Below are 15,722 nucleotides of genomic sequence, written 5' to 3'. Positions count from 1 at the left end.
AACGAGTTGTTTTTCATGTTCGGAAAATGAAACCTCAAAACGGAAATTATTCATTTAGTGTTTGTTTTTTATGTGACAGTAGGCTCATCTGATGTTATGTGATACCGTCGCCCATAAACACTCGCATTGCCAGGAAGCTCGCAAGTGCGTTTCCGGCCTTTTAAGAAATGGTACGCGCTTAAGTAAAGTATTAGTTTTTCTAAAATAGTTCGAAAGGCACCAGGCTTGTTTAATGAATTATTGGAGATTATAAAAACTAAGTTTGTAATAAGTAAATCCAAAACGTTGTTGACAAACGGAAGTCACACTTAGTGCTAAGTTACGATTCCTTAGTAATAAGTTAAGCTGAAGCTTAGAAGTCCTCTTGAGCATTCTTACTGTAGACCATCCACTCATTTAATGCGAAAAATCCTCCAAGTGATTTGTTAGTAATACTAAATAAATTAAATTACTGTAGAAAAACTTCCTACAGTAAACCTACAATATACGCCTAACACAAACTCATACAATCGTTGACATCGGCCCTATATAGGAACAGTGGACCGAATTAATTGAATCCAGCGCCAGTAAATGTACCTAATAAAACGACGAATTGTAGTGGACATCACAATTTATTTACGTTTCTGTATACGCATTTGTCTAGTCCTGCACGTTAAGATACTTGAAATATTAACCTTATACTAAACTAATACCTTATAAAAACCAACCTAAGGCAATATACGTCCTATGATCGATTACCGTTAATCAAATTAAATTTCTTCGTCTGACGTAGTCTGTATCCTACAATCATGTAAATTATATTGTTACGAAGACGGGTCAACTGCAATGTTTTTAGATTTTTCCACTACTTAGAGAACTTTTCAGCAGGCTGAAATATGATTTATGACCGTTTCAGGAGAGGGTCAATCACATATTAGAAAATCGAAATTTACATAATGTTGCCGTAGTTTTCAGGAGGCTGAAACATTTTTTCAGTCGGTTTCAGAACACGTATAGATGAATGGTACACTTTTCAGCAGACCCGTTTTCAGGCGTTTTCAGGCCTGGTTATAACCCTTTGATGAAGGAATATTCTAGAACGAATTTTCTAGGTGTGGGACAAGCACTGTTTGATACGCGAAAGAGAGAAAAGATAAGAACCTTCTCGAAGCTAGACCGAGAACTCTAGAACGTCGTACGACAAGCACGTAGCAATGTGCGAAAGAGATAGCAAGTACGCGCGTTCTAGAATTAGGCGAACGCTACTCAGTAGCGCTCCCGCCTAGAAAGTTCTCGTAAACATCGGAAACATCGTTCGAGATTCTTCCCAGGGATATATAAGCGAGCCAAAACGCGATCACTCAGTTCAGTTTTGAATGCGATTCCAAGCGATAAACAGCGAAGAGAAAAAGTGCGAACAAGTGCGATACCAGTGATAAAGTACTGAGTGATTTAAGTGATTAGTGACAGTGTTTCCTTGTGTGTGTTATTAGTGCTTTTCTGTGCGTAATTTCCAGATATTAGTGTACACGAATTCCTCATAGATTTTATTGAAATAAACCCTTGAATAAATTGACGGCAGTTTCTATCCGATCCCCTAGCTCGTAACAATATATTGAAGTGATTGCTGGCAATTTTATTATCATTTTTGTATTCTTAAAAACCAATGTACACAGGCAAACAATAAGACGTAGTCGGGAATAAAGACACGAAGATTATTTTACTTTTTAAAATTAAATACAGTTACAAATTTAAAAACCTACTAACGAGTGTAACTTCGTCTTGCCAAAATCACAGCTTGAATCCTTCTGGGAATGCTTTCCACGTTATTAATTTCGTTTCGTTTCAACTCACCCTACCTGAGTGTATATATATAAGCCGTCTCAAAAGACGAAGAACCCTCGAGCTCAGCAACATTGTCTGAGCTAATATTATTAAAATAAATAAAATACGTTTATTTTGGAACATAAGATCATCTAGGTATCACTTATTCCACGTTATTATACCACGATATTATGGTAGATATTCTTCAATAGGAATATATTCTTCACCCGCAAATCCTCCTACAACTTATCTGCTCATAGTCAGAAGACTGATTGCACGATGCGCTTTTGAAAAAAAAAAATTCGTTTTGAGGAACACATTTTCACCCTTCTGCTCTCTTTTTTGTAGCTCCCTAATGGTTTATGGAGCTGGTTCCACAGATTTTACCCGTATTTCTAGGACAATAAAGACCAGTGTTCTAGTTTTTATTACATTCAACTTTGTCAACGGATAAGAATAAGTCTGAAAATTATTTTGTACAATAATTTTTACGTACGGTATAAAATATATATTTACATCAAAATTAATTTTCAATTATTTATTATTTTATTTACATTCACTTACATTAGAAAATATACTTAAACTAATAAGATAGGTTTAATGTGAATTGTGTATCATACTTGTTCACAACACACAGTGGCAAAAAAACAAACTGCTTATTAGTTATTATAAATACAGAATTAAAGATCTTTTGATAATGTGCAAATAGTCGTATTACTAATAAGGCTAAACTACTAAACTTGACATTTCTAATGCTTTCAACAGTTGTGTATTGTGTAAGGGACAAATGCGAAATTGACACATAACAATTTGATACATCTTTAAAGTCTATTGGAACGTCATATTTATTGAAATATAATTGTGCGGTTCTCGGGCATATAAATAATAGATGATATTATTTCACTCTTTATTTTCCACTCACGTACAATAAATCATAATTTAATGGTAAACTAAATGTTACCTAAATACTATGTAACAAACATTTTAAGATAGTTTTTGCATCTGGCTATACTCTCGGGGTGCCAATGGAATTTGTATCTGGCTAATAAATAAATTTAAAAAAAGAGTAACTCGTATGATTTTAGTAATCGTCTCGCTTATAAAGCGAAGTAAGGCTGAGGGCCTGTTTCACAATGTCCGGATAAGTTCCAAATAAGCTATTTATTACTTATTGGTAGGATAAATAGTATTTTTGCGTTTCACGACTGTCAGATAGCGCTATACGTCATGAAATGCGAAGTATCTTATTTGGAACTTTTATCTTTCGAATAATTTATGTGTTGCATAGCTATTTGGCACTTTATCCATACATTGTGAAACAGGCCCTTAGTCTGCTAAATGACTTGTTTCTTAAAATAATAACCACGTAATACGATTTTACCAATAAAGGTGCTTAGTGCCTCAATTACTTATTATTTAATCACATATATTTATTTGAAGTTACAATAGTGCTAAACATACAATAGATAATTAGGGTTTATTTTAGTACGTCTATAAATCATCACATCACCCGCATCATGAACGCATCCTGCATACTTGAACTCACTCACTAAGAATATAATATGTAACATTTAAGAAAACATTACGCATTTATATTATTCATGGTTTAAAAACTCCCCGAAATGAAGGCAAGTGGAAAATATTGACAAAGCGAAAAAAACTCATTACTCCCCTTTTGGGTGGGGGTGTGCAAATCCATTCCACATCCAACCGTGCGAACATCAAGGGACAAATAAAATTTTAACAGGGCGAATAAAGTGCGCCATTTTTGTCGCAAAAATATAAAAAGATAATCCGAATAAATCTTCATAAAAGCCTTATTTGGCGGACTTTTGTAATCAAATCCAGTTGCTGTTTACATTTAGCGTTGAGAAGGTTTTATTGCATTTCATTAGGGTTACTTTATTATCTCTGTAATGGAAAAAAAGGCATAGCGAATAGACACATTGGTGAAGACCTATCGTGCAAAAGTGCATTTAGATTTTAGTTCACAGAAAGTCAATAGAACGTAGAAATATTTAACGCAACTTTGAATTTAAAATTAGGCAAAAGTTCAAGGCAAGTAATCAACGAACTGCATAGATTAATAGTTTTATATATTCGTTGACTGACAAAAGGCTGGTTTCATGTCGAGTCCTATGCTGTAATAAATAGTTAGTCTTTTTGTAAATATTTTAATATATTTCTGATTAATATTGTGTTGTTTTTTTTTGCAAATATATTGTTTTGTATGTGATGTAAATTTAAATAGTTACCGCATTTGAGTAATCTGTAAGGATAGCTTATTTTGTTATTGAATAAATAAATAAAAAAAAGGTAGATTTTGTTTGATTGGTCAAGACAATAAGGACTGACCTAAGGCGTAATTTAAAAACCATACAGAACTCCTCAGAGTAATTGTAGCCCTAATCCGCAAAGTTGTTACAGCGGTGAATAAAATGCTGATTCCTTTTTATTCGTAATCAATTACAGGTAAAACGAATCGAGAATCTTCAAGTCAGCTGTTTCAATCGTTTAGGCTTACTCGCTTTATAAAACTTCTAACAGTATAATCAGGACTATGAAAATCTAAAACTAAACAAACGAAATAAAGAAATGTAATAAATTGCCCCATTAATTACAGTGTTCTTAAACATGTGTCTTGGACCCAGTATACCTAACACGACAATGACAACTCAAACACAAATTTTTAATAGTAATTTGTGCTCTCATCGAGATACGGACTCGATATACAGTTTATAAAGTACTCATCAATACATCAAATTTAATTATAGATGTGAAACTTCTTTAGGCTCATAATATTTACGTAACGTCACGAAGATGTGCAGCGTTTTCGACGAAGAAAATTGAGATAGCGATTAAGACCGAGTAAGTAAGTAGCTACAAATACATGGAGTGATCATATACTGGTACATGATCATCTATTGAGGCTGTTACCTTAGTAATAATTAATTTACAAAGGAGTGTCACTTCTGACATATATTCTTTGTACACACATACTTTTTTATATACGCAACCATTCAAAGCTGATGAAGCATGCACAACAAAAACAATAGATACCTAGTGGTTTTGTGATTAAATCGCATATTCGTAGTGTGACCATTCCTGGGACCATGACCTGAGCTGAATATGTTACGGACATAGAAACAACAACCACACAAAATAACTAATAGTAATCAATGAGAAAAATAAAATGAGAGATATCTATGACAATAAAAAAAACCATTTATTTTCCCATTCGGTTCGTTTCAAACGTGTAATTCGTTTGTGCTGTGGATATAATTGGCCCTGGCTCAGAATAATGCTGAAGAGCAGAATGTTCTACAGTGCTGGTCATTGTGCCGGAGACCACAGCACTAGTTTGCGCCTCAGTCGCAAAAAAGAAAAAAAAAAGAATGTAATTAATACTTAGTAGAAAAAAAGAGTGTGTGTACTTATGTACACGCGTTAGATGTTATACTTCTTTGGCATATAGAAAAAAATCACTAAAATGCAGTAGTGATTAACGATAAATATTATAATTAATCAAAAAGATTTTATTTAAATAAATAAGTTATTGGTCAATACTATTATCGTCGTATATGAAATTGATTTAAAAACACCAAAATAATATTTATTTATTTACGCTGTTTAATTGTATCTACTGTTACGAAACACGTGTTCTAAATATAAAAATACTAGAATATACAATTTGAACATAGTTATTGATTTCCATGCCACCTAGACCTAACTTTACAATGTCGAATTTAGGTGTTGGTGTGCGCGCGCATTGTAAAAATTCACTCTCATCATTTTTCTCCATCGCGCTAAAAGCAGTATAACTTCAAAAATTGAAATATTTAATGTGACAAAACTTATATAGTATGATACAATTACAATTGTAATTAGATAAAAAATTTAATCACTCTAATTAATTCAAATTATAAATAAATAGTTATAAAAATAGGTGACATGGTCATAACAAATACAAACTACTTATATAAAATAACTTGGTCGCGTTCAGTAGTAACATGAAAAATGAAAATATTTTTAAAAGTATTTGCACTAATAAAATTAGTTTCAATTCATATATACGATAAAGATAAAGTCTTATGCGATCTATATACATCTAATACACTATTAAAGTCCACGTAAAACTGAATTTACGGTCACAATACAGAAGCCTGTCATGTATGAAACGTGTTCGGGGATTATCTACATTGCATTATTAATGGTTGCCCGAAACATTGATCCCGTTATTACGTACCCAAGTACTTTGGTAAAGGGAAAGATAAACTTCCATCACCCGATTTATATTTAACGTGATATAAACTTTGCTCGAAGTTTTTAGCAGGCGTTTTAAATTTAAGGGAAAAAAGTATTTTCTAAATACATACTCCGTTTTTGGGCATGTTTATCAATTTTGTCATAATTACTGCCAAGATTTCTCTTATTTCTTCCTTACTTAGAGTTACTTGGAGCAATTCGAAGATTTGATAGTTACAAAGTAGATTTACAACATAAATATAAATAAATATTGGCATTTATTTAATTGTGGTTGAAGTTATTGAATTATTGTACATTAACGGAATAAGAAGAGTTACTAATAGTATTGTCAAAGCTTTAATACCTTAAAATATTTTTAAACTTTCTAATTAAAAGTACTTTAAATATAAATTTACTATGTAAAAATCAAAAATATGCGATGTTTCGATCTAGGGGTTTAAGTTCTTCTTCTAATATTATGTCCACAATTTTAGAAAAATTGTACATCGGCGCCATGGCTTAGTTGGTTAAAGCGCCTGTCTAGTAAACAGGAGATCCCGAGTTCGAATCTCGGTGGTGCCTAGTTTTTTCCTGTTTTTTTTTTATTTTTCTTTATTATAATATAAATATTATTGTAAGTGTTATTGTTATATATTTACTTTTTTGTCATAGGTATAATCTAGTTATCATAAATTAGACAATGAACATAAAGTAAGATTAAATAAAATTATTTATAGCTGCTATAAAATAAATTTGTTTGCGTACAATTGTTTAAACAGCTAGGTAATGTAACACTTTCGTAGTCTCAATATCTAGAATAAATGGTCTCTGTTATGTTTTTTGAAAAGTAAATGTTAACATTTATATTTTAAAATTGAATGTTAGTATTTATAAATGGTTTAACGTAATAATAAAGAAAATTAAAAGAAACGGGTAAAAACTAGGCACCACCGAGATTCGAACTCGGGATCTCCTGTTTACTAGACAGGCGCTTTAACCAACTAAGCCATGGCGCCGATGTATATAACTTCGAAATTAAGGGATATAACAAAATTGTCATTATCTTTTATCATATTATGATATGATATGATATGAGTGACATAATATCAAATATTATAGATTTTATAATTTTAAACTTCACTCCAATATAAACAATAATACCAAGTTGTGAAACAATATATGGTGTTTTTATCCTGATAGTCAATCTCTTCTAAATAAACAATGTTATTATAAGAGAAAGATAAATTTGAAATAAGAAAAATAAAATAGTTCTTATTAATATTACTTAATTTTAATAATACAACCTGGTATATTTTGTGGGTTAGTAAATTAGATTTATATTTACTAGGAACCAATCCCCCATCTATACAAGGACGTTTATAGATTGCACCCTATTCGTTAAAATCAAAAACACGACCCTAATAAAAAGCACAAACATACTAAATCCAGGATCCCGTGGGATTACGACTTCGATGAATTACTGAAAACAATTTCCTTTGCGGTTACTCGATCAAATAAACTGTCAATTAACGGAGTTCTTTCAATTTTCTGTTTGGCAGCTGGGATTTAAAGTTATTACTTCTAAAAATATACGAAGAAAAGAACTTTATTAATAGTCTTTGATAAGTTTTACTTTTTAGATTGTTGTGTTGTTATCAGCTTTATATATACTGCACTTATATAATAAATATGAAATAATTTATTAGAATTGAATAGGCCCCAATCTATTGTACCGATTTCAAAAATACTTTCATTATTAGAATCTTGCATTATCCCTGATGATATACGATATAGACCTTTAGAGTTACGTGGAAAAAGTTACGGATCATTATCAAAAGTTCGATAGCCCATGCTGGGGAAAAATGTTTAGTAAAATTCTATATGGCATACGCTGCGGAAACCATTGACAATAGTGCAAAATGTTGACTACAGTATTAAGAAATCAATGTAAACAGAAAAAAACACGATACCGTATATGAATCACATATTTCATACAATAGATATCAAAAGTTATGAGAAATTATGTTACAAAATCACAATTATTACACGCATAAAAGAGTAAAAATTTAGCTTGTAATAACATCAAAGTTATAGAAAAATCAAAGAAAGATTTCATGCAACCCGTCTTCGTAAATGATGAACGACGTATTGTAATGTTTGAAAAAGGTGGGCGCCCGTAGAGCAGGCGGAAACTAATAAACGGCAACTTTGATTTTGTTCCCTTTGGAGTAGAGACTCATGGGACGTGGGTGTGTTTAATTAGTGAACAGGCGCTAATCAAGATATAAGTTGGCGCCTGGTAGATAGTACCAGTGACCCCAGAGCTGGTGCTTTCCTTGTACAACGATTTAGTTTCTTTCTTCGTTTTTTATGTAGGTTAAGAAAATTATAAATAATTTATATTTGATTGATATGTTTAGTAACATGATTGTATTTTTGACAATAGATTATCAGATAACTATCAATTAGGTATCGCCGTATCCCCACTTAGAACCTATGGATTGTGATATTCAAAAGCAAGACACAACACTTAGCGCGAACAAAGAATGCCGTATGTCAAAATCCAATACAAGATTAAGAGATTAAGAGACTTTTGGTTACTTATTGCTCCTTGTTATTAATCAAAATTTTAGTTAACCTAAAATTACTAGTTAATTACCCTTAAATACAAATCGTTTGTTCAGTAAGTTAATCGATGTTTAAGGGCGGGAGACGCTTGAACTTGAATTAAATTGTGGATAGCCGGAGGCTGTTGGGATCACAATTAGTACTTGGAACCTCAGCGTCTAATAAGATCGATAACACGTTAGACTAGGAGACAGTTTCGGTGATTTTCTTAAATGTAAAAAAATTATTATAATTATAACAGTACGCACAAAATACTCATTGAGACAAACGACTCCTTACTAAGAGGGTTGCAGGTAAAAAATCGTCGTTTGACACTTTGTTATCAATATTTCCTGTGTTTTTTTTGACATGCAGATATCCAAGAAATTAAGAAAAACTTCGTGAATCGTGACTGGCACTCTGCCAGTGGGGACTGATGACGTCCAGGCCGATGCCGAACCCCTACATGCTAGACCTATTAACTTACCAGTTGCCTTGAAGAACCGGACTGAAGAAGAGATTATTTCATAAACCTAATTTCAATAATAATACAAAAATGACATAAGATCGTGTCTATCTTGGTGTACCGTGTGGAGGTAATCTTGACTAATTAGTGATATAAAAAGCTCTCTCAATTTAGAGGAGTTAATATGGCAAACGGTAACTCTTAAACTACAAAATGAAACTCATTTATATATGACGATTAGACTCAAGTCTACTTAATTAGTTTGCTTTCTCGGGTGGTTTGGGACCACATAACCTTGTGTGGGACTTATGAACTACGGAGAGGGGCTATTTTTCAGTAACCCCTTCAAGATGCTGGAAATTATACTATTGACCAAGCTCTACACAAATCCAATGGTTACAGAATAGTTTAGTGCTCGTTGAGGAGGCAACAGAACCCTATAGAGAGATTCTATAGTGACACTTTAGCAATAGGAAATTTACTAGATTAGCAATTAAAAGGCTTTTGCGTCCGTCAAGATTTGAAAATTCCGCAATAAATGCCATAAATTACCTATGAAACCACGTTTCGCGTCCACCAAAGCCCTTAACCTTAGGTAAAAGATCCAGCTTCGCAGCTCGCGTCGCAGTGCTGCACGCCATATATATAATATAAGACGCCATAAATCAGTCATGATTGTGTTAAATTTCCCCTACACAGATTTAAAAATCACGAGCCAAATTAATCTTGGACCAAAAAGTATTGAGCGCTCAGGAATTCTGTCAAGGTAAAGGGTGCGATTCGTAGCTCGTGTGGTTGCGCCGTAAGCCAATACTCAATCAAATGAAGTTTTGACAGCTTCCCTTGTGAATATTAAAATACTGATTCTTCAACTCATTAATGATATATTATCGAACTTTGAATTCAACTTTTTCTGTGAAACCATTTCATTTAATAATATATGTATGTAAAGCTTGAATCGAGCAGCAATAAAATATAATTTATTTAAAAATCAATTTATTGTTAAAATAACCATTGAAGGCAGTCTTTTAATTAAATTATCAAAATAATAATTAGCTGGGCGTAGTCATCTTCCGCAAGTCCTTGAGCTGTTGATTTTCTGATACCAACGCTTGGACCCTTTGTTCATACTTCACACGTAATTCCTGAAAAAAGTATCATATTGAAGACGTGTTGCTGTGTGATTTGTCAGGACATCGCATGCGAGTTTCTTATGCGTAGACTTTGGAAGTGTTTGGAGAATTATACATATTTTATTAACAAAACAACATAAAGACTATGTCCAAAAAAATACATTTGCAAGTGTACCTTAAAAATGGCAAGTTGCGTCTCATACTCCTTCTTGAGGTCATCATTCAGCCCGGATGATGTCTGTGCCCTCTGCAAAACTAACGAGTGACGCTCCTTCTCCGCTTTGTATCGGGCTTCCATTGCTTCCAGACGATCCTGGGAGATGAAAGTACAGTTAAATTGATTTTCTTTCTTTCTTTTCTTTCCTTCGTTCTATCTTTCGGTTAGAGCTTTACACCAACCACCATGACCCTAGACTTGCGGCAAGAATGATTCAATAATGCCAAAAAAATTATCATTAATTATATATAATAATTATTAGTCTCTGCATTCTACTTGACTACTTCTGGCGTAAGAATTTTGCCATGTATGAAATTAAAACTACTTGAGCCAAGTTATTTGCATCATCATTTCCATATATAAGTATGCGAGTGACGCAAGCCTCTTACCTCCATAGCCTTTACTTCAGAATTTCTAATATTTAGGAGATCCTTGGTGATGTTGTTGATATCCTTCAGCGATTGCACCTGGCTATTTAAAGCCTCAATCTGCAATTCTTGGTTCTTCACCATTTTTGTTTTGTCAAAGATCATGCCACGCGCCTTGCTTAGGAGCTATGGAAGAAATGTTTATGTTACATATACATATGTATATCAAAATTAACGAACTATATTTGATTTCCTATGTACGCGCATAAAATATTGATATCCATAAAATAGTCAAATGTAAGGGAGTTAATGGATCTATTGATTTATTAGTATGTATTATATAAAGTGTAGAACAATGTTTGTCTCATAAAAGTGTAATTAGACGATTTAGTTTACATAATATCAGTTTAGTCTGTCGGGTTGCGACCCGACTAATCTGATCAAAAAATCTTTTTAACAATCTTTTAAAATGTATAGCAATAAACGAACTTTAATTAATTCATATAAATTACTTTTAAATTAAAAAGAATAGAGATTTACCTCCTCGTGCTGTTGTTTTATGTTCTGAATGATTTCCTGGTTCTTTCCAGCGGGTTTTGAAAGAGCCGCCTGCAACTCTGTTTCTAAATTCTTCACTCTACTCCTTAGCAAGTCAATCTCTTCTTCACGGACCTGAATTTTAAAGAATTCACAAAATACAACAATCTACAATCAAATCTAACATGGACTTCAGGTATTATGAAGGTACTTGACGCATAGTTTTAATACTAGACATCAATTCATAAAACAAGCTTTAGTAATTACAGAACTACTCTAAAATATCTAATAGTTGATTCAATTAGTCAATCATATCTAAACGGAATAACTGAAAATACTGATTTTTATTATTGTAATACCATGTAAGTATTGAACTCAATTTCTTTATAGAACATCAAATATTCGCGATAATATCACAAAGACGGAATCACGCGAAACTTAATATGAAAACGGGGTGGCTATGAAACAAATGACACGACACGGAGTTGGAAACGGAGAAATATTAAATAGCTTTTAAAGTCACTAGATCTGTAAATATTTGGAGATGGGACTACATTTACTAAGATATAATGTTGTTTATATTTAAATCAAAACTTTATTAATACAGGCAAACGTCTTTTGAAAATTATATGACCTTAATAGAAAAAAAAATCGAAAACTTACTTTTAATTCCAATCGAAGTCCATCCTCGCTCCTCTCCGTTTTGATCTTTTCCAACTCTTCAATTCTCTTCAATAACGCTTGCTCCCGTTCCTGCCATTCTTCCTATAAAATATATAGTTAATAACTGTTAAATTATTACTAGCAGTTATATTATATAGTTATATATGTCGATTATAAGTCATAGTTAACATGAATAACGTGGCGAAAGCGACTACGGAGTCTGGCTAAAGCCGCCATATAGAAACTCATCGAAGTGGTATTGGGGAATATTGATTGCAAATGTGTGTGTGTTTGCTCTGATTAGCAAAGATTTAATGTGGCTCGAATCGCACAAAACTTACTTTCGAGGGCATGTTTCAAATGTATTTCCACCTCGAATGTAAAAGTGACATATACCATGTCACTGGATAGAAAAACGTTTTTTTACATTTTATTTCGTTAAAGCTATCAATTTTAATAAAAATTTCGTTTTAGAAATAAGTGTAATGGCTACGCCATAATTGAAATGGTATATCTATAGTTAATCGCAAAAGATAGAGAACAGTGGAAAGGGTTAGAGGAGGCCTTTGCCAAGAGGCACAGCGAATTCCGAGATATCCAGTATATATAAAGTGAAAATATATTAAGTAACTGAGTTCGGAATTAAAGGCTAAATTATTATTATTATTGTTATATATTTAATGTCATAAAAATAATACCAAACAAAACGCATATACTATATATGTATATTCAAAAGAAATCATAGGTGACATCAACTTTTAAGTCAGCTTCGTCTCTATGTAACAATAGCGGTAATGTTGAAAATGGTAATACATAGTTATAATGGTAATGTATGGTAATGATAAAGTGTATGGATGTACAATATATAGGTACATACCGAAGGCTTTCCTGCATTCTCATCACCATTTGCCTCTGGTTCCTGTTTCACTAAAACATCATTTTTGTCTCCATCTGGATTTACCGGTCTATCTTTTTCCGAAAGCAAAGAACATTCCGATTCTGATAACTAAAAAAATATTTATAAGGCATTAATTGTTAATTAGATTAGATAGTTCAACAAAACTTAATAATAGAATACAAAAATGACTACAGATGGATTCTAACTACTTAGTTTAATTCATATTACATGAGTAAGCAACGTTTTTATATTTTATAGAAAAGCAGAAGCCACGTTGTTTTATTACGTCTAAAAATGTATTTCCTCTCGATGTTTATCTTCACTAAAAGATAAAGCTTTATATGTTGTAAAATGCGCATTGCACATATATGTATTAATACATAGCCAGGAGACAAACATACGATTTGATTATTGACAATCGCTCGCTTAAGCCGCTGGTCTAACTGTGCTAACTTGGTTTATACAAAATTAAAATTACCGATTCCACTTTGATCTGAACAGAAGTCTCAGGTGCAGCGACAGGCGGCTCTTGACTAGACGTACTTTGATCAGCCTGTTAATTAACAATTAATCCACTATAAATACAAACTCAAAAAGGGTACTTATAAATTTTTTAAATAAAATATGATTATTATCTATACGCTATCTCAAAAATTACGTGTGAATGCAGTACCTAGGTACGAGAGTCACTACAATATAGTAAGTGACATTTCGCGTGTTTAAGGGTACTTGTAGTTAATGTAAAATTAGAATCATTTTATGTATATTTCTTATTTTTTGACGTTCATAGGTGTACATTATCTTACCTATATGAATAAATGATTTATGATTTGATTTGATTTGACTATAGTAGTACTAACAAAGGTGTAATCCGATTTAACAGATTTTATATGGTTTAAAACAGATGAATGGTATTATGAAAGTTAAATAAGCTAGATAACGATTAGAATCAGCAAATATCAAACATAATCACCGCGATTCGGGGCAAATCACGCGTCAACTTAGAATTTCAAACAGCCGATCGTAACTACGTGACATGGCATTTTGGGAATTAATTAGTTTCAAAACTTGAATAACGGTCAATTTGTTTACCTTTTCTATAATCAATAGATACATTTGTATGTAAAAAGATTGTATGTTATAACTAAGCAAGGATGATAGAGTTTTGCAGTGCAAAATGTAAAAACAAAGTTTAAAATAATTAAACAATCCTGGTAAGAAAGATCATGGTACAAACTTGTTAATGCTGATAAAAGGAACAGCATGTTTAGAACGATGGAAATAATGAACGAAAAATAGCAACAATAAAATCTGTTGTAAAAAAAAAATTGTGTAGTGTCACCCCGTCCTTTAATGTTGAATTACAACATTAAAGGACGGGGTGACACTGCACTGTATATTTCTTGGAAAGAATAGTAGCGAGTAAGACAGACCCCTAGTAAAACCGGGGAATTTTTGATATTGTTCGGTTTTTAAACCATTTGAACAGCAAAACATTTTTATATCATGCAAAAATATTATTTATCACAAGTTGCTGGTCACACTCTTATATATTCTCCTAATGCTACCAGCTAAAATTATCCATTATTTAATTAAACAACTAAGATCCAAACACTAATTTAAATCGTGAAGTAAAAATATCAATGGAGCTGCAGTAATATAAATAATGAATATAATTCTGAACAGCTCTTTTGACAGGACCAAGTACAATGCGCAGTTGGAAGAAAAAATTAGAGATTAAAAAGATATATAGTATCATTACACGCCGTTTCTCGAAATCCTTTATCCTTGTCCAAATAGACCTCAAAAATGATTCACTACTAGGAACTACGTCGCATTCATTTTCATTTACGTGCAACTTGTTCTCTTTATAATTTTCGCTAATCATCGCACACGTATTTTAACAACATACTTCAAAACCGACGTCAAAAGCTCTTTCTTTTTGAAACATCTGATTTGGATCGTATTAAAACCTCTTTGAGTATACCTTATTATTAAAAAAACTTACCATGTTGTGAATATTAAATAATGTAAAGGGAATGCACAATATTGAATGTTCACGATTTAGAACGAACTAAACAGTTTGAAATGTGCTACGCTATCTATTTTGGGAGAGCAAGCGTTGGTGTAAAAATAGGACTAAGGAATTGATCACAATTCTTAAATTTCTTGACATAATACGAAGATGCCTTTATGTACACCCAAGTTAAGATATCGATCTCTTATATTAAACATAGATCTCTTGATGTTAAAATCTACTATAAAGAATAAATAACGAATCTGCTTGATAATGTCACTCCCGTAAGCTTTGCTGTGTAATATATTGTATAAACTTTCAATAATATATTGTATTAACGTAAATTTTAAATATGTTGTATAGTATAATAACATTATATAGCATTTATAATAATTGTAAATAAAATGTAACACAGTATCGTTTTTCATATTTCTTCACCTGTAATCAGAGAGAAAATGGCGAAAATCTTCAAGAAAGTTCTGGTACAACTTTTGCACTAAATCGAATCTCTTGCCCAACCTATGCATAAATGGTGGTTATATGTATGTATATCCCTAGAAGAGTTTAACAAAGAGCGATTTTAAACAATATAATTATAAAAAATTCATTCTACTTATGTAAAATAAATTCACTGAAATGTAGTAGTAAAACTACGCTTTATGTTAAATATACTATTATTAAGAAAAGCTTTTAAATATACAACAGATAATACTGCAAATCATTTAACAAAACATTAGATGAGCTCCTGTTTAAGGCTGTAAAAACCAT

At 32.1% G+C, this 15,722-nt stretch overlaps 1 protein-coding gene and 2 non-coding genes across 3 annotated transcripts; 1 reads left to right on the top strand and 2 right to left on the bottom strand.

Moving 5' to 3' along the window:
- The first annotated feature begins 6,556 nt into the window (after positions 1-6,556).
- On the top strand, positions 6,557-6,630 carry Trnat-agu. Its single transcript has one exon. It is a non-coding gene; the product is annotated as a tRNA-Thr (tRNA).
- A 360-nt stretch (positions 6,631-6,990) lies between these two features.
- Positions 6,991-7,064, bottom strand: Trnat-agu. The gene has a single exon. It is a non-coding gene; the product is annotated as a tRNA-Thr (tRNA).
- A 3,036-nt stretch (positions 7,065-10,100) lies between these two features.
- Positions 10,101-15,064, bottom strand: LOC111001581 (epidermal growth factor receptor substrate 15 homolog). The gene is made up of 8 exons (XM_022271517.2): positions 14,946-15,064; positions 13,416-13,490; positions 12,917-13,045; positions 12,040-12,141; positions 11,380-11,511; positions 10,861-11,025; positions 10,430-10,567; positions 10,101-10,266 (listed from the first exon to the last, which is right to left on the bottom strand). Exons 1-8 carry the CDS (start codon positions 14,946-14,948, stop codon positions 10,174-10,176), a joined length of 837 nt encoding a protein of 278 aa, XP_022127209.2. The 5' UTR covers positions 14,949-15,064; the 3' UTR covers positions 10,101-10,173.
- Between the last annotated feature and the right edge of the window lie 658 nt (positions 15,065-15,722).

This window comes from Pieris rapae, chromosome 17 (genome assembly GCF_905147795.1).
Source record: "Pieris rapae chromosome 17, ilPieRapa1.1, whole genome shotgun sequence".
In the NCBI taxonomy this organism is placed as follows: Eukaryota; Metazoa; Arthropoda; class Insecta; order Lepidoptera; family Pieridae; genus Pieris; species Pieris rapae.
The sequence above is the reverse complement of the archived record's forward strand: the minus strand, read 5'-3'. Positions and strand labels throughout refer to the sequence as shown.

Coding starts and splice junctions, on each gene's coding strand:
- LOC111001581 (XM_022271517.2), bottom strand. Junction 13,046..13,415: donor TTCAGATCAAAGTGGAATCG/GTAATTTTAATT, acceptor ATATTTTTTTAG/TTATCAGAATCGGAATGTTC. Junction 11,026..11,379: donor TAAAACAACAGCACGAGGAG/GTAAATCTCTAT, acceptor TTTCTTCCATAG/CTCCTAAGCAAGGCGCGTGG.